Here is a 21,847-nt window from a genome sequence, read left to right as displayed (position 1 = left end):
TTTTGATGTAGAAATCAAATGTCATTCATCCTCTCCAGCTTTTTAATTTTTCCAGACTGGAATCGAGAGAAAAATGTCACCCCTCATCTGCTGATTGGCTTGTCATCACAAGCGTCAGTGCTGCATCTCTAGGCATCCACCTCCTTTGCTAGGCCTACATTACTAAAGCAAGTCACGTAACGACATAACCGCTAACCCAAGTGTTGTAGGTCTCTGTTTTTCCACTGTGGGAGAGTGGCCCATTCCATAGTAAATTAATTAAATATCCAGTTTAAATTGTGCGTCACTGGGCCTGTACTGGCTAACAGAAGATAGCTAGTGAATGGTGACACAATGCTATTTATAGCTGATGTGAAATACTCTCTATTCCCCTGGCATTGAAATCAAAGTCTCTTGTACATATTGCTACAAGTGATCATCTTTCCTTTTCTTTTTTTTAGTTTTTATCCTTCATAAGTTGTCTGACAGACCTGTTTTTGAGAAGAGTACAGTATTTTTTGGCAGTGTGTATTACCATGTTTGCCTTCACCTCGTCTGCATAATGCTTTGTGACTCTGAACTGGAATGCAACGTTATTTATTTATATGAAATGAGATGATAGTGAGAGAGATTTGAGGAAGAAGAAGAAGGAGAAGAAGAAGAAAGGGCATTCATTTCCATGTAATTATCTGGGGATATAGCTTAAAAATAATCTAGACAAAGGCGATGAAAAGAAATCTGAAGCGTCTGACATGTGAACTCCTGTCCCGTTCCACTAAGTTGTCTTGCGTAGGACAGATGTGCAGACAAGCTTGCTATTGCGCCACTCGTAAAGGATAAGTACACGTATTTCAGGACGGATTAGTGTGTTATTATCTCTGGGTAAACACGGCACTGATCCCAAATTAAGAGAGTAAGGCAGCGCTGCTTAGATCCCCCCCATTTAAGCCCCGTAAGCTCAGGTTTTAGCCAAGCAAAGACTAGTTTAATGGAGGCTCAGACAGCTTCTTATTGATTCATTTATTTTTAACTTCAGAGTAGAAAATAAATCCACGGCATAGTGACATATTTGCAAGGATTGAAAATAAATTAATGGGATCTAAAACAACGGATTCTGGCCAGGTGAGTTTGGTTTACCCACCCTGGTCATGCTGCAGTGCTGGGCCACAGGAATGCAGAAAGAGGGATCCGTTCAGGTTTTGACGCACTGCACCGTGTCAGATTCTAGGTCACAGTTTGTGCTCCAGTACCGTCGATGTTTTCCTCAAAGAGAAAGCCCGGAGATCATTCATACTCGCAAATGGGTTAAGCTGTTCATAGCCTGAGCTGCTTATCTTTGAAGCCCGCATGATTCTGCCCAAAGTCTGATTTTGTTACAAAGTTAATAACCGATCAAACCAAGCAAATTTACCCCCCCCCCCCATCAAATACACTCTGAAACTAAAATATTGCAGATTGTCTGTATTTGCAAAGACAATTGGAAAGAAAGAAAGAGAGCGAGAGAGAGAACCCTTTCACCCATTAAAATGGAACTTTAGGATTTAACACCAAGCCTTGCCTTTTTAAGATGGGTGGTTTAGGTTTTTTGGAAAAGGAATTTCCTATGAATGAAATCTGGAAATCTAACGGCGCTCTCCTCGGCTGACCCCTGGCTGTTTGCGGTGCTGCTGTGCACAGGAAGTTGGACACAGCTGAGTAAAAAAAAAAAAAAAAAGCAGCCACATCCCTCTATTATAAGAAGTGCTGAGCTACCACGGGAACTCACTGACTAGCAGGGGGGGCATTATTGGCCCCTACTGGCAAGAGAAAACCCTCAAGGTTTGTTTACAGTAAAGGCAGGGGAGTTATAAGCTAGCATTTGCAGAAGATGGCTTAGGCAAATGTAACAGAGGAGGTGGGGGGGGTTTTAGAGTCCAGCAGAGAGCTAAGATTTGTTTTAGGAAATCTTGCACCCCCCCGACCATACTGTCCACTCTGAAAAATGGTTTGAAGTTTGAAATGGGCTGTAAATCTCAGTCCATTGTAGAGGTTCACTTTTTTCCTGCACCTTAGTTTTAAACAGTTCTGCCTATGCTGTGTGTGTGCTGTTTCTCCTGGTCTCGAGGAAGAAAAAAATAAACAAAACAAAACATGCTATGCTGTTTTATTAACTATAATGGGAAGCCTGGACATCCCACTATTAGGGTGCCATCAGGGTCTCAGCTGGGGAAGCTTGGTGAGTGAATGTTAATTCTGTTTATTTGGCTATAATTGGTACTCATCGTGAGAACATAAGAGTGCAAAAGTGAAATGAAAGGGACCACAGTGCTAATATCGAATCCATAGGCGCCCTTCTAGAAATGCAAACAGGAAATGAACATTGAGCAGTTGAGAGAGTGCCTGCTCTTGACTGGAAGTAATGGGGTTTGGGCTATTATGATTTATAGCTTGCATATTTATTTATTTAGCTGCTGATCTGGTCAGGGATTTTGTTCCCCTTTTTATTGTTTCAGCTAACCAAAGTGCACTACGATTCCCTGGCAGAGGCTGTTGGGCCTCTATAAATAGATAATGGTTATGGATTCTGCATCTTTTCCACCCTCTGGAGGATTAAATAAACCCCACCACAGCTGCTGGTTGCTGAAGGTCATGAGTCATTACATTAGAGGAGTAAAAAAAAAAGCAAAAGGAAAAAAAGCAAGAACTTAAGCACTGCTAGCTGATCTGGCTTCTACAGTTTTGGGCTTCGTTTTCTGAGCCGTGTTCTGGAGTGCTGAGGAAGGGATTTGAGGTTTCACCAGTTGTTGGCAGTAGAAATTTTCCTTCTAAATCACTTGGGCTTTCAAATCCCTGTCTGTCTCTCTCTCTATGTCTCTCTCTCTCACTCTCTTTTCTCTTTTACTCTCTGACTGAACTCGGATTGTTAATTTTTGAACTTCAACAGCTAATCCTGAAGTTGTAAAGTGAACAATATATTTGGGCATCACTTCTTTTCCAAACTTCCCTCAAGGACAATTGGTACTGGCAGGGCATTTGATTGGGACATGTTCTGGTATTCCCTTGTAAGAAAGGCTTTGCTGTGATAGATATGACATGCATTGTATTCAAAGTGTTTGTTTTAATGATACTGTAAAAGGTTCAGTTTTATTTAGGTGTTACTCATAATCCTGTACAGATTTATGTATAATACAGTAACAAGAGTAAGGAAGAGAGGTTGTAATTTTCAGCCATTGCAGAATCCTGTGACCCGTGAAGTTTCCACGTGACATAAACTTGCAGTTGCGTGCCTTATGCATCCCAGAAGGGCCTCTTGATTCGCTGCATTTATGAAAAATATATGTCAGCCATCACAATGTTTTCAGGGACTGCATGCAAAATGAAAATAAGCAAATGGAAACCGGGATTCAGTAAGTAAAAGTGTAAATATCTCGTTGCCCCATGTATGCAATACTCCCGACTGCCTGGCTCTTGACAGTTGCGAAGAATGTCAATATTTTCTTTGAGTGAAGTCTCACAGTTTCTTTCCTTTTCATCTTTTTGTTTTCTTGCTTAGCTTCTACAAGACAAAGATTTTGAGTAAAGGAGGGGGATGCAGAATGTTATCAGCTTTTTCTCTGCTGTTTAGAAACTGTTACCCATGATACCAGAGTGGAAGATGTATTTTTTTTCCAGCAGGGAAGCATAAGTCTCCGTGCAGTATGAGTGGTCATTAAAATTTAATCATCTCTGCATTTCAGCTCATGCCGGCTCAGTACTAACTGCATATAGCCTTCTCGAGACGCGTCAAATGAGGGCTGAAAGAAATATGTTGGCAGAACCCCCCCCCCGCATACGTGCAAAACAATAATCTGAGCACTTCATGCTGTTCTGTAAAGATGGAACATGTCCCTCTGCCTTTTTTCTCATTGTGATCCTTTTTTTTTTGTTGCTCTCTCCTTTATTTTAACTTTTGTTCAGTAAAATAGTGTCACTCTGGGTTTCCAACTCCTGCCTCTGTGTGCCATTTCATCTTGCAGCAGCAGGCATGATGATCTGCCTTCCAAGTCATGTGTGTCACAGTTGTCAGAGAGCGAAAGATGGAGACGGTGATCAAAAGCAAGACGCTGCTCGTGTGTGGTGCCTCCCATAGCTGTGCCTGCAGAGCGGCCTCCAACTTAAACTGGGTGGAAACTCAGTCTGCTCTGTTCGGTTCTGTGAACTCTTGTGATCTTGAAAGTTCTTTTTCTTTAAATCTTTTATTTTTCCTTAAACATTGTAATATGTTTAAAGCATTGAATCCTGCCTATGACACCTGAAAGATTTCCATGGCAACAGGAAAGACGACAAACTGGAGTTTGACAGGGATTTATTCATATATATTTTTTTTCGTCTCTTTGAGGGGTCCTCTTATACATGTTGGTCTCCAGTTTGCTATTTTTAAATTCACAGTTCCTTTAGAGAGCTTATTTTGTTTTCAGAAGAAGTTCACCAAATACTCAGGTTGCAGTGCTTTTAATTTGCAACAGGCCAATGTCCTTTTAGAAAGATAATGTCTCTCTGTGTCTCTCTCTCTCTCGTCAGCTCTGTAAAGCCTAAACCGGCCCAGCTGTCTTTTCTTCTGCATATCTTTTGCAATTCATTGCATATGATTTATGGCAGGCCGTGTCCCTGTACGAATTTGCCTATTATAATTGGGGAAAATGGAGCTGATAAATTGGGATATACTGGAAACCTGCAGATTTGTTTTAAAGAGCTGACATTTGCTTTCACGTTGCCTTCTTTGGGTCCAGTGAGCTTTGGTTCAGTTTTCCTGTGCTTTCCTGGAGCAAGAGTCTGTGCCAGCTATTCAATTTAATATAACCCTATATTAAAGAGCCTGTCAGCCTATATTAGACTTCCTCTGTATAGATTAGAAAGCATAGGATTTGCCATGACTACCGGGAGCAGAAGCATATCCCATGGGTTTCTCTGTAACCGAAAAGAGGTAGAAAAAAATAAAAATGTCACAGAAAATTCAAGGGCTTTGCCAGAGATCATCCTACAGACGGGTAATATTCTTTTTTTTTTTTTTTTTTTCTCATAGATTTTTTTTAATCTATAAATTAATAAAAAGGTGAAATATTTTAGAGGTTAGGTGGCCTGTCTTGGCCTTTATTGAGGAGACTCTGTCCCTGTTTAAATACGCCCATCTAGCCACTTGTTTTCTCTGCCCCTAGATGTTCATTTACACAACAGCCGCAACAGCGAGCGCCATTTAATTTATTTGTGATACCAGAGCTCATCCTTCACCCTCATTTGCATAGCGAGATAACAGCTCCCGGTGCCTCGCAGATACGCCAGAGTCTAATTTAGATAGAAAATAGGTCATTACTGAGGGAGAGGGAGAGAAATCCAGCACTGACAGGGAGGAGGGCTTTGCGAAGAAGGTGCATGAAACATTTATGAGTGCAGTGCATACTGTTAAACTGCCAACCAGCAGTACGGTGCCAGATGAGCAATAGGTGGCCATTGTAATTTTACCAGACATTCGATCCTCTCCTTGTATGCATTAATTCAGTCCTGCAGCCTGTTCACTTTCCTTATTTAAAACACAAAGTGGGGATCTTGTGTTTCTACGGTGATGTAAACATGAGAGAGATGCAAACACCGGGCCTTTAGGAATTGAAACATAAGAACATAAGAAAGTTTACAAATGAGAGGAGGCCATTTGACCCATCATGCTCGTTTGGTGTCCATTAATAACTAAGTGATCCAGGGATCCTATCTAGTCTATTTTTTTAAATGTTCCTAAATTTTCAGCTTCAGTCACATCGCTGGGGAGTTTGTTCCTGATTGTGACGACTCACTGTGTGAAGAAGTGTCTCTTGTTTTCTGTCTTGAATGCCTTGAAGCCCAATTTCCATTTGTGTCCCCGGGTGCGTGAGTCCCTGCTGATCTGGAAAAGCTTCTCTGGTTTGATGTGGTTGATGCCTTTCATGATTTTGAAGACTTGAATCAAGTCCCCACGTAGTCTCCTCTGTTCCAGGGTGAAAAGGTTCAGTTCCTCAGTCTCTCAGTAGGACATTCCCTTCAGACCTGGAATAAGTCTGCTTGCTCTCCTCTGAACTGCTTCTAGAGCAGCGATATCTTTCTTGATACCCAGTATTCCAGAATTGGGTGAGTACCTCATCCTGGCACTGCAAAATTGCTGCCCCCTGACAGCAGGACAGATGCCTGAGTTGCTCCCTGAATTACCCAGCCTGTCACCGCTGCCCTTCATGCAGGTTTACAAATCTTTCTTCCTGCGCTAATTGTAACTGGCACCTGTATTATGCTTGGCAATTAAGTGCGGTTAAAGACCAAAATTAATGATTGACCTAATGCTTTCCGTACCTCATGATAAATAAATAAAATGTGTGGATTCGGACTGTGTAGTCTGGCCCGTATGATGGGAAAGCAGCTGAGGCAGCACTGTGGTGTTTAGCCTGAGGAGGCCAAGGTGTCTTCTGACATGCATCATGGAATAGCCAGGTATCGATTGCTTCCACTGCCATAATGTTGTCTCTGTATCTATTGATCTGTCTGTCTGTCTTTACCTATGCATCTTTGTCTGTATCCCTCTGTCTGTCTTTTTATTGAAGTCTCTGTAATTCTTGCTGGGAAAAAAAGAAAGGCTTCAATAATGTATGGGTGAAATTAAAATGCGAATTTGAAATCAAAAGTCAGCACTGGCACTCCTGCCCCCTAAAGACAGGATCACAATCTCCCTCTCCCCCTCCAGAGAGCAGGATGTAGCCCTGCAGGATAAGAGTGTGTGTGTGTGTGTGTGTGTGTGTGTGTGTGTGTGTGTGTGTGTGTGTGTGTGTGTGTGTGTGTGTGTGTGTGTGTGTGTGTGTGTGTGTGTGTGTGTGTGTGTGTGTGTGTGTGTGTGTGTGTGTGTGTCACTCCTAACTGTATACCCAATTCTCCTTTTGAATGAAAGCTCAGAAACCAACCAACCCTTGCACTCAGGAAAGAAACCGCAGCCGCACACTGCCTCCCTGTGCAGATGCGCGCCACAGTGCTGCTGATATACTGGGAACAGCCGGAGCCACCGCCATGTTACTGGATCCATTAATGCTCTTTCGACTAAATTAATTTAAAGCAAGTGTAAGCTGAGCTGTTTTGGTGGGGTCTAATGTATTTCAGGTCCATTGATTTTTGTTTGCAGATCTGTCAAGGGCTCATATCACAGCGAGATATAATCGACATGCTATGTTGAAAAGTCTTTCACATTGTTTGTGGTTTCATGTATTTTCAACATTGTCTTTGTACAAGAGGAACCTGTGCCATTGTGCTCTGTCCTAGGGGGTAGGGGTGGCTGGTCTCCATGCTTTTCAGCTGGGTCATTTATGTACATCCAAAGCATCGGTTCTTAAAATAAAAATAATTCCACATTGAGCAAACCAGGTGCTATAATAGGGGTCCAGTCTGGGATCTGAGAGGCAGATCAAAAGGCTGTAATTCCACACACAAGTTTTCCCTTTGTTTTTTTGTGCGTTTGATTTGTTTAAAAGTTCAATGGAGGTCTGGTTATTCACTCATTCATTCATTCATTCATTCATTCAATCATGTGTTAATGTAGGTGTTTATTTCCTTGTTCAGGGCCACAGGAGCTGGGGGGATGAACCGAGAAGATGGCCCCGGGAAGTCGCCCGAAGAGATGTACATTCAGCAGAAAGTTCGCGTCTTGCTCATGCTGAAGAAGATGGGGTCCAATGTAAGTGGGCCTTTTAGTATTCGTCTTTTCGATAGGCCACACATCTATCTCTTTATATATATGTGGTATATACAAAAAATTATAGTATTGTATTGGTCCTCCTGACGATGAGTGAAATTGGAGAGGAAGAGGTCTGGTTTTGTGCACCTTGTAACCCAGCTCAGCTGTGTTTGGTTTTAATATGACCTGGAGGAAAACTTGCTGAGGATTTTGGCATTGAAACTTACCTTTTCTCACCTCTATAGCATTGCACCTTCACCTCCTGTGAAAAAGCTGTATACATGCCCAAGAAGAAGAATGATAAAACAAAAAGCATTTCAACATCACTTTAACACTTCTAAAATCCAAACTTACACTACACAAACTGTGTTTCATATCGAGATGCCCAACTGTTTTATAACCAGTGGGAATTAAAGTTGTTTTAAACCAGCAGGTTTACTTCATGTTTCAACTGCAAAAACAGTTACTCGCTGTCGCCACCATACATTTTGTTTACCCCCCCTTTCTCCTCTATCCCCAGTTGACACCTAATGAGGAACAGTTTCTCCAGAACTATGCTGGTGTGGTGCACAGCCAGATGAGTCAACTCCCCCAGCACCCCATCGACCAGGGTAAGGGCACTGCTCTCGTCTGACTATGCCTGGGCTCAGACAGAACTCCAGGCCCCTGCTCTACACCTTGATAGGCCGCACCTGCGCATTGCATAGCAAAGCTTCACTTGGTATAATCGCCTCCAGAGTACACTAACTCCTGAGGATGAGCACCCTGTTGTGTGTAATTTGATTGCATTAAACATACTTTTTGGTTCACTTTCTGACAGTCTGAACCAGAACCACATTGGAGCTAAAACACACCTTTCTGAGAGCTTGTGTCCCATTCTCTAACATAAGGGAGTAGTGGGACACTGATCTACAGAGTTCTAGATTTATTGCAGATGCTTGCAGAAGCCACCTGGGAGATTGTGCATGCTGAAATTGCGTCAGGGAGACTTTGTGCCAGTTTATGTCAGTCCACCTTTTTAGCTGGCTTCCATGTTGCACTGAAGTCACACGATTGTCCCGAATGCTTATCATTGGTTCATTATATTTTGTGAACTGCTGATGTAAACGCATTCTGCGTTTTGTTGTTCCCTTTTTCTGGACTTAAAAATGAATAAACAAACTGAGAAATATAATGTAACAGTGTCCTCCGCTGTTAGTGTTTACGGTTAGTTGAGCACGAAAGCTACCACAGGAACTGCACCTCCGCTGGGATCTCGGTAGGTAGAAGGGGTTGCATTGCAGCCAAACAAAGTCGGCCTATAATCAGGCTGCAGCAAAATGAAAATTCGCCACCAGGAATGAGTGACGTCCCAGACATCTGATGGACAGCTTGAACCCACAGTTCAAAAGACTCCTGTGAAGCCAGGGAACGATTTGATTAGTTTTCTGACGCTTTGCCTGCTAGGCGAGTGATTTCTCATTTGTGCACTAATTGGAGCTCATCAAGATCACTCCAGTGATTGCATCCAGTTTATAGATGGATAAATATAGCTGTCTCCAGGGCCTTCCTTGGCACAGGCAATAAAATGTTTGAAATTGAAAGGTAGGATTGTTATGCCGGTTGGTAAAAATTGTATCTTTGCCTTCCATTAGAGAGACAGCGTCAGATTAGAATAATAATGGGAATACGTCTCGTTTTCTTTTTTGGGAGTTTGAAAGACAGGCATGGAAACCAAATTTCCTTTTATGTAGAATTTGTTTATTTTGCTCTCTTATATTTTAGTTCTCTCGGTCTATACACATATTTATCTCTGTCACAGAGATCAGCACAACTGCACAATCACCACATGCAGAGGACGTTAACTCTGTATCCGGTCTCCCCCAGAGCCATAGCATCAGGTGTGGATGGTTGCACTCGTGCCGTCTTGCTGTTTTGTCAGCGAAACCTCTGTTGGGCGTCTGCGGGGCCGGGGCCTTTCCCCTCGGGGCCCTTCCCCTCTCTGAAGAGCCACACACCAGGGACATGGGCATCTCCCTGCTTTTATGTAAAGCCAATTTCCAAATTGTTACATTACTAAGGGGATCTGTGATCTTTCTTTGGTTTCCTTATTCATCTTTTCCCTGCCCCCCAAGAAGGAATTATTCCTTTCATGACCCCCCCCCCCCATGTATTACACAGACAGAAGATAAACCACCTTTATGTATTTTCTTTGTTTCATCTTCTTGCCTCCTGGCTGAGAGACCTAGCTTGTTACGTTCCCTGCAGCCTGACATACTGGATGTATCCAGTATGTCGCACCTTTTCTCCAGAATGTTATTGTGTTGAATTTATTGAAACTCTTGATGTCTGTTAAAATGCAGAATGAAGAATATTCTAGAAACACATGTGGTATGAGGAGAAGATGAGAAGAGGGGAAAGTCTTTTAATATGAAATAGCTTATCACTTTGGTTGTTGTCAAAAATGCATTACAAGGAGCAATGGAGGTGACTGCAGTGTGTGTGTGTGTGTGTGTGTGTGTGTGTGTGTGTGTGTGTGTGTGTGTGTGTGTGTGTGTGTGTGTGTGTGTGTGTGTGTGTGTGTGTGTGTGTGTGTATATTAAAGAAACTACACTTCTAGAATCTCAAAGGTGGATAGATATTGGCTGAAGAGATGGTTTTGTCCAGGGTAGTCTTTATTCGCCACTAGGGGGTGCTGTTTATATAGAAATGGGAAATATGGCTCAATTGCTATTCTGTGCCATTGCCTTGCCTGCACAGGAAGCAAATTGCTTGGATTAGTTCCTTTTGATTTGCCCAAGCTTATCAGTCACCTTCCAGATTTATTGTAATCTGCCTCCGCTGTTAGTTCAAAGTTTTGCACTGCGGTTCCTGAGGGTGCCTTTTTGAGACAGGGCCAGGGAGCCTACCTGTATCCCTGAAACTCCGCTCCAGAAAATTAGCTGCAGCCGTGAGGTATCGCTCCATCATTCCTCTCTGTATGCGGTCAGCTGTGTCACCCCCTTCAATGACAAAGAAAAACAATTCTCCAGATGTGGGATTTTCAGAAACTAATGTTTTATTCTCTCAATAACCATAAGGAGTTCAATATTAACTTCAAATCAATTGCATTGCTAAGTGTATCATTTTAATTAGGTAATTAATCAGGTTTTAGTGTCCACAACCACCTCCCGCATTGCTTGGGTTTAGACCACAAAGTCGGTTTAGATGGATGATTAAAATTGATCTGACGGTAAATGCCCAGGGTTGTCATATTTTTCCATAAATATTAAAAGAGGCATAGAGGTTAGTACCCGGGAAATGTATGCCAACAGGGAAGTTATAACTAACAGAATACTTACATCTATTTAAATCTAAATGTTAATATCCATGTCCTCTTTAAGCAATAGCTCATTCGTTGGCTCGCATTTCCTAAAATAAAATCTGTAGTCTAGGATGAATCCCCAGTGCCCAGTGTCACTGACGCATTCCTAACGATGTCTATTGCAGACTTATTCCGTCCTGAAACGAGAGAGAAGGACAGTGTAAGGAGGCAACGTATAATTGAGAACAACTGGACATAATCTAACATGAAATGAGATTACTGGATGGGAAATGTAGTCTGTGGGAGAACGGCTCAGCACGGAGTAGCAGCCCCTCCCCTGCGAGTGACTATCAGTTCAGAGAATTACAGATGTGCTGTACAGCTGCAGTGTTGGGAGCAAGTGTCTCTTTGCATGGATCTTTTCAAATGTTAACACACCCTGCCACCCCATAGGACCCCTACCTCAGAAGTGCATGCTGGATTTGCCAAGTTAAGTATCTGAGATTTAGAAGGAATCAGCCAAGATAAGCACATTTTAGGAACTTCATTACTAGAAGTTCTAGATAGAGAGGTAAGATACAGGCAGTAGAAGAGTTATTCATGTTTTATTCTCAGTCGTGGGGAAGCACCATTATAGTATTACTGTGACTGAAGTGGCTGAAGGTTGGGATTGGTACTATTGGAATTCGCGACCTATTACAAAAAAATATGGCCAGCATTGAAAAAATTAAAAACCTCCTTTCAAAGCACAAAAAACATTTAAATTTGTGGGTGGTTAATGTGAATAATGGTCCCAGCATTTAACAGAAAAGACTGGCAATTATACTAATCGACAGCACTGATTACTGTAGTGACAGTCTTTGCAGTTAACAACCGCATAGAAATTTGAATGAACCATTTTCTCTTCAGCAGGACGAGTGCTGCAATACTGAGCAACAGTAAAGACACTCTAAACATCTGCTTTAAGAGACCCTAACATCCACAGATGTGCTCATCTCCCACACGTTCCTGCAATAGAGCTGTCACTGCAGAGAGGCTATTACCCCGGTCTGGGTCAGTTTTCTCTTGCAAAGAAGCCCATTAGTAACCACTTCCCTGTTTGGAAAGGATATTCCCTCTGTTACACGTCCTTTATAGCGAGTGTCCCTTGAGTTGTGCCATAATGGGGGTATGTCCATTATGGAAATAGATTATTATAAAATTACCCAGAATGCTGAGAGTCATGAGTCCCATCAGGTCAGGTTGCAAAGAATAGCACTGTTTCTGCGGTGTGCTCAGCAAGCAAAAACAGGCAGAGAGATTATTTAGAAGCAAAATGCATTTCTCATCCTGGCTTTAAATGTTTTTTTTTTTGTCCACTTCATTTTTCGAGGAGTCCATAATGAAGCATTTTGTCAGCTTTCATTTCCTCACTGTTTTATGCGTGAACGGGGAGCGATGTCATTTAAAAAACTACCAAATGAATGACTGCTTCCTTTCAAGTAACTCACAGATTTCTTCGTTAGTGTAACGTGTTCCTGCAAAAATGTACCCGATTACTGCTACCTATTTAAACCGCTTGTTTTGCATCAACATCTATTAATATACGTATGTGATAATTGGGAAGCATCACCGAGAGAGAGAAGACTCAAGTATGTCAACCTGTGCAAGCTCAGGAGAAGGAGCAAGATACTATTAATTGCAAATCCTTCCCGTGTTAGAAATGCTGCACTCAATCCTCTGTCCATGGCTCACTTTAACTATGCTTCTGAAAAATATAGAGCTGTAGTTTGTTTGTTTATTTTATTTATTTAAAACGTGCTTTAGTACACACACATCTTTCCTTAATCCTCTTGGATTTCAGAGGTATTTGAGGGAGTTGGAACACAATGTTTTGTGTTTTTTAGCAGCGGAATTACATAATGCACTCTCATACTGTCCTTCAAATAAGAACTTGCAAAAATAATGCCCAAGAAAGTGCATTTGTGTTTCCTAAGATTTTAGGGAGGTCGTAGATGATGACTCCAAAACAACATAACAGTGATGAAAGAATGCATTGATTGTGACCTTGTTATTACCTCTAGAAGTTGCATACAAACAACACAAGTATTTGAGGGGCTCCGTAATCTGTGCCTTTTAGGTGCACAACCTCTCAGTTTTTGTGTTGTTTTTTTTTGGGTGGGGTTGACTGCCTTGTTCACTTGTGCCTTTCAAAAAGAAACCACGTCAAGAGCTCATTGCCTCTGGTACAATCCAATCCATTATTAGGCAGGATACTGTCACTGTAACCTAGTGCATATATTTATGTAATCCATTGTAAATGTCAGGGGAAGGACATCACTTGTTGTAGACGTAGTATTCACACAAGGGGAAAAAGGACAAGATCATTTACAGATGATTGGGGACTCGAACTTGCTTTGGGCATTTTGAACTGGTGAAATAGGTATTGCGTCTAAATGTCTCTCCGGCATATCCATCCATCCATCGAGTTTCAAAACTGCTTATCCTGGTGAGGGTCGCGGGGAAGCCAGAGCCGATCCTGGCAGGCATAAGGTGCAAGGTCTCTCCGGCATAGCTTTGACTGGAAATGGTCAACTATTTTGGCATTACATGGCAAAGCTCCTTGTTGAGTGAGTATGTCATTGTGATGTCACTCTGATGTAGACTTTCACCACACCCCCTTAACTAGGCTTTACCTTTTCGTGTTGTGCCACCAGGCACTAATGCTCTCAGTACAGCCTTTCTCTAGCTCCGGCCCTGGTAGGAATCAGACTCTTGTTGATCTTATTGGTTGTGAACTGCTCAGCTATGGGAATCAGAAATCGCCCGCTAGCTCTGTTTCTCCTGCTCATGACCACTGTAGCTGAATAATACAAGCAAGGCCTACCACTCTTAGACAACTGGCCAATTGTCTGTATGTACTTAACTCCTAAATCGGCAAAATTAATCAAAACTTCTGCTGGCGGTGGGAGAATTGTGATTAAACAAGTAATCGGTGTGGCTTTTAAGGGGTGATGCTAGGCCACGGCTGTGTAAGTCAGACTTCTGTTCACAGATCTAACATGCAATGTATTGGTGAGAGAGAGAGAGAGAGAGCGCAAGAGTCTTGATGTGTGGTGTAATGGGGGTGGAGGTTGAGGAGGTTGACAAAGCTCTTGGCTTTGGTTTGGCTAGTCCTGGTCCTTCTGAATTAGGGGTGGCCGCCTTCACCCTTGCTGAGATGCACCTTCTCACTTTCTCTCTAGCTCCCCCATCTGGAGAATTTTCATCGTGTTTCCAGTCAACCTCCTCAGCTTGGTGTAAGGCTGGAGGTGGGGTAAGGGCAAAGGGCTTGTTTTATTGTAATTGGCTCTTCAGGCTATTGAGAGAGGCTGGGAGAGACTCAGGGATGGGTTTAGGATAAGGTGAGGATGAAGCATTTGATACAGACAAAATGTATTTCAACTCAACACTTGCAGGGTGACGGCCTTTCTATTAAGAAGAACAATAGCAAGTATTTAATCCTGGGGGGGGGGTGTAAAATCAGGCTGGTTTATTCAGAGAAGAACTTGATTGTATCATACAGTGCCGTCATGTAGCGCTGGGAAACTGAAAGTGCATTTCTGTCGCTGTCGCTGGGTGATAGAAGGACAAAGGTTCTTTGAACCGAGCACAATTGCACCAATTGTTTCTGTGTTTCATCACAGGGAAAAAGGGCATGTGGAGATAGAGTGGAAGAGTCATCATTATGTGAGCCAGAATCTGTTTTGTTTCATTTTCATCATTACACATCGCCTTCACAGCTAAATATGCATTGTCAAAGATTTTTGAAAACATCTGAAATTGTTGGGTAGCTGACTACACGCTTTATTGGAAAAACCCAAACTCTGGGAAAATGCTTAAAGCATCAGGTCTTTCAGATTCCCACAGACTTCTGGTAATTGTTCTTCTCTTGCTGCTTGCTAGTCGGATGGAGAAAGCCTGCTATAACTAGAGTTTTGTCATGCATTTTTGTGGGTGCAAGAAAGGGTAAAAAGAGAAATGCTGCATAAACTAAAAATATTTGTATTTATATTCAAGTGTCGAACTCTTGCTCAATCACATCTGAGCTTTTACTGGCCACTGCTTCTGTAAACAGCCACGAGATGCTCCTGGTGACGGGAATCTGGCATCAACATTTGCATCCGATGTAGTTTTAATTGGGTAATTAGCATAAATGCAAATCATACATCAGCGATGCATATTTAATGACGGCAGAAAGATGGACGGGTTTGGTCTTTCGGAGTGGCAGAGTTAGCAGCTCTACATTTTAACTCGGCTGACTAATAGTCTGCCTGTAATTTGAAGGAATACATTGTTATTCTACAAATTTCCAATTGGATTTAGGTCATGGCTCTGACTGGGCCACTCAAGGACATTTACCCTTTTGCTCCATTGCTCCAGTGTAGTTTTGGCTGTGTGCTTCAGGTCATTATCCTGCTGAAAGGTGAACTTCTTTCCCAGTTTCAGTGTTCTTACAGAGGGCAGCAGGTTTTCCTCAAGGACATTTCTGTACTTTGCTCCATTCAATTTCCCTTCTATCCTGAGAAGTGCCAATCCTTGCCAATGAGAAACATGCCTAGAACATGATGCTGCCACGACCATGTTTCAAAGTATGGATGGTGTTTTTTGAGTGATGCATTGTTAGGTTTGCGCCAAACATAATGCTTTGCATTTAAGCCCAAAATTCTATTTTAGTCAGACCACAATTTTTTTTGCCACATAGCTACAGAATCTCCCGAGTGTTTCAGGTGGGATTTCTTTGGGTATTGCTTCCTTCTTGCCACCCTACCATACAGGTCAGATTTGTGGAGTGCTTGGGACATTGTTGTCTTGGCCATAAAAGCCTGGAGCTCTTGCAGTGTTGCCATTGGCCTCTTGGTAACCTCTGAGCAGTCTCCTTGCTCGGTCATCCATCTTGGTCATGGAGGGATGTCCTTATCTAGGCATACACCTTCCACTTCTAAATAATTATCTTGACTGTGCTCCAAGGCCTTTGATATTTTTTTTTTACCCATCCCCTGATCTGTGCCTTTCAACAACTTTGTCCTGGAGTTGTTTTAAAGCTCCCTTGTGCTCATGGTTGCTTTGAAATGCACTACCCAGCAGAGGGAACCTACAGGAACTGCTGAATACATTCATCTGAAAATTGCATTATTGCAAAGACATTACGTGGTCTAGAAGTAGCTAACTGTGTAACTGACTGTGGAATGCAATATGTTATACATTAGACAACATTTAGTGTAGGAGATGGCAACGGCAGCAGATTACACAAATTATTATAAAATGTTTGAATAGCAATCTGTGGTAGATCTAAGAATTAAATATTAGGTGCTAATGGTGTGAGTAGTATAATCCTTGTGATGACTGTTGATTTAAATCCTGAATAGTTTTCTATGAAGTCATTTCAGAGGAATATTCCAGCCCTGAACACAGTCTCTGTTAAACACGTGGTGCAGATCAAATTTCCAATATTTATCTTGTATTACTTATCATTATTTTTGAATGGAAATTAGAAGCATTAAAACTAACTATGGTTCTATTTATCGGGTCTGATTCATAACTTAAATGCTTAAGTGTGAATGAGATGCACTGAAAAAGCAGAAATAATTGGCAAAATGAATGTAATAAAATGTGTGTGTGTGTATGTATGTGTATATATATATATATATATATATATATATATATATACACACTCACCTAAAGGATTATTAGGAACACCATACTAATACTGTGTTTGACCCCCTTTCGCCTTCAGAACTGCCTTAATTCTACATGGTATTGATTCAACAAGCTGCTGAAAGCATTCTTTAGAAATGTTGGCCCATATTGATAGGATAGCATCTTGCAGTTGATGGAGATTAGTGGGATGCACATCCAGGGCACGAAGCTCCCGTTCCACCACATCCCAAAGATGCTCTATTGGGTTGAGATCTGGTGACTGTGGGGGCCAGTTTAGTACAGTGAACTCATTGTCATGTTCAAGAAACCAATTTGAAATGATTCGACCTTTGTGACATGGTGCATTATCCTGCTGGAAGTAGCCATCAGAGGATGGGTACATGGTGGTCATAAAGGGATGGACATGGTCAGAAACAATGCTCAGGTAGGCCGTGGCATTTAAACGATGCCCAATTGGCACTAAGGGGCCTAAAGTGTGCCAAGAAAACATCCCCCACACCATTACACCACCACCACCAGCCTGCACAGTGGTAACAAGGCATGATGGATCCATGTTCTCATTCTGTTTACGCCAAATTCTGACTCTACCATCTGAATGTCTCAACAGAAATCGAGACTCATCAGACCAGGCAACATTTTTCCAGTCTTCAACTGTCCAATTTTGGTGAGCTTGTGCAAATTGTAGCCTCTTTTTCCTATTTGTAGTGGGGTCTTCTGCTGTTGTAGCCCATCCGCCTCAAGGTTGTACGTGTTGTGGCTTCACAAATGCTTTGCTGCATACTTCGGTTGTAATGAGTGGTTATTTCAGTCAAAGTTGCTCTTCTATCAGCTTGAATCAGTCCGCCCATTCTCCTCTGACCTCTAGCATCAACAAGGCATTTTCGCCCACAGGACTGCCGCATACTGGATGTTTTTCCCTTTTCACACCATTCTTTGTAAACCCTAGAAATGGTTGTGCGTGAAAATCCCAGTAACTGAGCAGATTTGTGAAATACTCAGACCGGCCCGTCTGACACCAACAACCATGCCACGCTCAAAATTGCTTAAATCACCTTTCTTTCCCATTCAGACATTCAGTTTGGAGTTCAGGAGATTGTCTTGACCAGGACCACACCCCTAAATGCATTGAAGCAACTGCCATGTGATTGGTTGGTTAGATAATTGCATTAATGAGAAATTGAACAGGTGTTCCTAATAATCCTTTAGGTGAGTGTATATATATATATATATATATATATATATAAAAATGTATACGATATTTGATTTTTTATATTTATATAAAAATACTGGCTGCATTATATCCCTTTGTCCTTTTGTAGCATTGTAATATAGCATTCAGCATTGTAATATGGCTCAGATGGCTCAGTCTGTTTTGTAGCAGTGATTTTGTTCATTAAAGGTGAGGATTAGGAACAGCTTTTCCAAATTCTACAATCAAAAGTATCTTTATATATGTACACCATTACGCTGAGGTGAGGAGGATAAACAACAACAAAAATCATCCCAGGTTTTGTGGGAGGATTGGGGGGGTTTACCGGATCAGACTTTGGTAACAGCAGTCTTGTCTGCTCTCGAGGTGGGGAATCGAAATGGATTAAATAACATAATCTGGATAGGATTGTTTCCTTCCACTGCAGTACAATGGAGCCGCAGTGTGGTCGTACAGTGCTGAGATTAACCGGGAGCCCGGAGCCTCACGCTGTGGCCTTTGGGATGGAACGAGAGACTACCGCTGAAGGGTTTCCATGGTGACGTTAATAACCGCGGTGAAATTGTCTCCTGTGTCTCAGAGCTTCAGAACCGTGAGGCGAAAAACATAATGCAAGACGAGCACCACCTCATTAGAACAGCCAAAAGTGTGTCTGGAGTGTTAATTATGGACTGATAGCGACAGAGAAAAATAATTTTAACCTTCACTTTTAGGTAATTTTATTTTCCCTCGGCTTCTTTTTTGTAATGCACAGCAATGATCAGTACATCGATAATGTACACGAACCGCTTGTGTACATTAATATACAATTGTGTCTGTGTCAGACAGTGTATGGCTTTGTATTTTTCCTCCCTCCAGACAGCAATCCTAACCCAAATAATTTCCCTCCTGAACGCTTTTTTTGAAATCTCCAGCGCAGCTCACTTGTCGAGGCTCGAGGCCGCAATAGGCAGCAGTCCGGCTCTGGCACAAGTTGACATTTGTTGACATATGCGCTTGTAATGTAAATGTAGCCCTTGCATGATCTACATGCTTGTTACCTGTGTCTGAATTTAGCCCTGTCACTTCTCATTTCCTGTGGCCAGAGCTGCAACCCATCACTAAACTGCAGGGTTGGTTTATTTATTGGTTTTATTTATCTATTCCTCAGTTTCATTATCGCTGTTTTTGTAGTTTAGACCCATTCGGATTTCAAGTCTCACTGATCTGCTTTGAACTTGAAGGCAACAAACAAACAAGCAAGCAAACAAAAACAGACAAATGAGCTCCGAGGGCAGCCCTGTTGATGTCTTCTGTATTTCTTGTTTTGTTTTTGTTCTTGGTATGCTCGGTTATTCCTCTGCATCCCTCATTTAGGTAATAGTTGAATAATTACATCCAATTATTTATATTTTTGTCATTAAATCCACTCAAACTATTTGGAAGTTTCCATATTTAAAGTGTTTATAGCAGATGCTGGGACATTTCTACAGCTACAGAAAAGAGAAAAACATTGATTGGAGCTCCGGGTTAGATAAAAGCATCAATTCTTGCAGTCTGTTTTTCTGTTTTCTGAGTTGTACTTGTAGAAGTGAAATGATTCAAGATATTGGCAGTTCAGGTAAAAAAAAATAATGTATTGGAATCCAGAGCCTGGTTATTCCTTGCTCGGTGGATATGAAGTCAGGTTTGCTGCAAGTCGCTGTGTTCCACATGTCTGTCATCAAGTTCCTATACTGTAGAAGGTGTCCAGTCCATTATTTCCAATTAGGCTTTGCTCTTCCCACACACAGAGAGACTGCAGTATGTGGGAAGCTCTGCCAAGCTCAGACGCCTACGTCAAATTAGTATCTTGCACTGACTTTCATAACACCGAGTCAAATGTTCTATAAGTCTGCAGATACTTATAGCAATGCCGAGCGTTTAGAAGTAATAAGCGTGTCACACTGCCTGCATACATCAAACACGGGAACAGAGTGCAGCAGTCCCAAGCTATTTGCTGAAACCTACTGGATTTCTCCCTATTAAAATTCCATAGTCGTACTGTAAATCAGGAAGGATTTACATAGACCTGGGTTAATAGAAATATATAATGGTACAGACGCCAGCCAGCTAAGCAATCTAGAGCTTCTCTGTAAAATAAGGCACTAATGGTGCCATTAAATGAGACATCTTTTGTATGTTTTACCTTATCTGTGAAATGAACAATTGAAAAGCCGTCTGCCATGAAACGGAACAGCTGACTGCTTCCAGTATTTTTATTTTTAATCCCCCCCACCCACCGCTCTCGTATGATCATAGGCTTGGCATTCAACAACTGCATTAGTTATATATAATTTCTTTTTTTTTTTTTCTTGAAGTGCAACAATAGGATACATTGACCTTGCACAGTCCGTATCAGAATCTCACACTAATCTAGGCTTCTGGCATACGGCTTGGCAGTGAATACTGATCAGGCATTTACTGTATTCTGTTGTTCTGTCTGGAGAAAGAGCTTCATCTCAACCCAGGCGTTCTGTACACCAGATCTTCCCCACGAAAAACTATTAACCTTTCTGTGTAGAAGCACAGGGAAATAGGAAAATATAAAATAGGGGAAGAATAGGTGTTGCATCTCTCTCCCTTTGATATTTTGCTTGAATGATTGTACAAATTTAAGCCTGTTTTGGTGTTGAATTGTAAATGAAAGAGACAAAGGAGAGAGGGCTGCTGTTAATAGTGGGACCAGGGACTTCTGCCTCAATTGAATTATTTTTGAAAGACATCCACAAAGTCTGACAAAAGTCCTGTAATTGCAGTCATGCTAAAGGTGATCGGTGCATTTAGATTCTTCTGAAAATGTGAATAAATCTTGTCATGTCTTTGAGAGTGACATATAAGCGCAGATGCTTGAAGGTGATTAGCTGTAATAATTTATTGATTACATTTTTCCTTGGAGTCGTAATTGCAGTGCTGGTGTCTGTAATTGGTCTGTGTTTGCCCGCTTCCCTGAAAGGAGAGTTATGATTATGGTCTTGACCCCATTTTCTTTCACATGCCTGCAGCTTCGACATGATGTCACTTCTGCAAAGCAGTGGAATCTAATAATTGTAATAATAAATAAAGTAAAAAAATTCTCCCCTAATGTTGCTTTCATCAAATAAATGAATTAAATAAATGAAATAAAATGAATAAATGAAAGTATACCTCCACTTTCTTTTGTTCCGATTTTTCAAAAAGATTTAAACTTCGTTCCAGCTGCCTCTTGAAGGATGAAGTACCCTAGTGGTAACTTAGAAGGAAGCTCATAATTATGTTATTATAATAGCTTGTTTTTGTTTTCCTGGCTTAATTAGGACTTTTGTATCCTTTGGCCATCCAAAAAAACTTTGTCATCATTAACCCCCCAGTGTTTGCAGTATTATGGTGAGTTACATGCACAAATGTTCACATTTTTGCCAGATTGTGTCCTGGGCTTCTGCTGCTTAGTGCTGAATTTGCAGCCAATGTCTGCCTCCCCTGAGCAGGCATATTGAAATTGGTTACTACAGATGTTTCACAAGCATAACTTACAGTTCACAACTGAACGAAAGTGTCTTAAAGCTTCGCACCTGTGCGTTTTAACTGTAAATCTCCCTATGTAGTATTTTTGTAACTTAAATATTGACCTAGTCAGAATATTTTTTTAAATGCAGATTTTCTTTTCATATTTAAGCAATGAAAAAATAACACTGTGAAAGGTGGCCCAGAAGCTGACGTTTGGTCGTTCAATATCAAAACTATATACAAATAGATTGAAAATGGGGTGATGTAGAAATGCCCAGGATCCCCTCCTGTTCTGTTGTCTTGTCGGGAGGCTGTGTGCCTGGGGGCCTCTTGGGTGCTTCTGAAAAGATGTTATTGTAACTTGCATGAGAAAGCTCTGCAAGATGACAGTATCAGTTCTCCCAGTGTGTATGTACTGAGCTCAGTATTCGGCCTTTGAAGCCAATGCCAATCCTGGAAGATACTGTATTTTTATTTTATTATTCCTTTTTTATTT

At 41.5% G+C, this 21,847-nt stretch overlaps 1 protein-coding gene across 1 annotated transcript in view; it reads left to right on the top strand.

The window, feature by feature from the left end:
* The window catches only part of ctnnbip1 (catenin, beta interacting protein 1), a 35,463-nt gene that overhangs the window by 2,972 nt on the left and 10,644 nt on the right, over window positions 1-21,847 (top strand). The window contains exons 2-3 of the mRNA XM_066690734.1: window positions 7,561-7,675; window positions 8,196-8,286. Coding sequence (XP_066546831.1) covers window positions 7,580-7,675; window positions 8,196-8,286 — 187 coding nt within the window. The 5' untranslated portion in view covers window positions 7,561-7,579. The remainder of the gene's footprint in view (window positions 1-7,560; window positions 7,676-8,195; window positions 8,287-21,847) is intronic.

The sequence above is a fragment of the Amia ocellicauda genome, chromosome 18 (genome assembly GCF_036373705.1).
Source record: "Amia ocellicauda isolate fAmiCal2 chromosome 18, fAmiCal2.hap1, whole genome shotgun sequence".
In the NCBI taxonomy this organism is placed as follows: Eukaryota; Metazoa; Chordata; class Actinopteri; order Amiiformes; family Amiidae; genus Amia; species Amia ocellicauda.
Note: the sequence above shows the minus strand (reverse complement) of the source record. Positions and strands in the feature narration are given on the sequence as shown.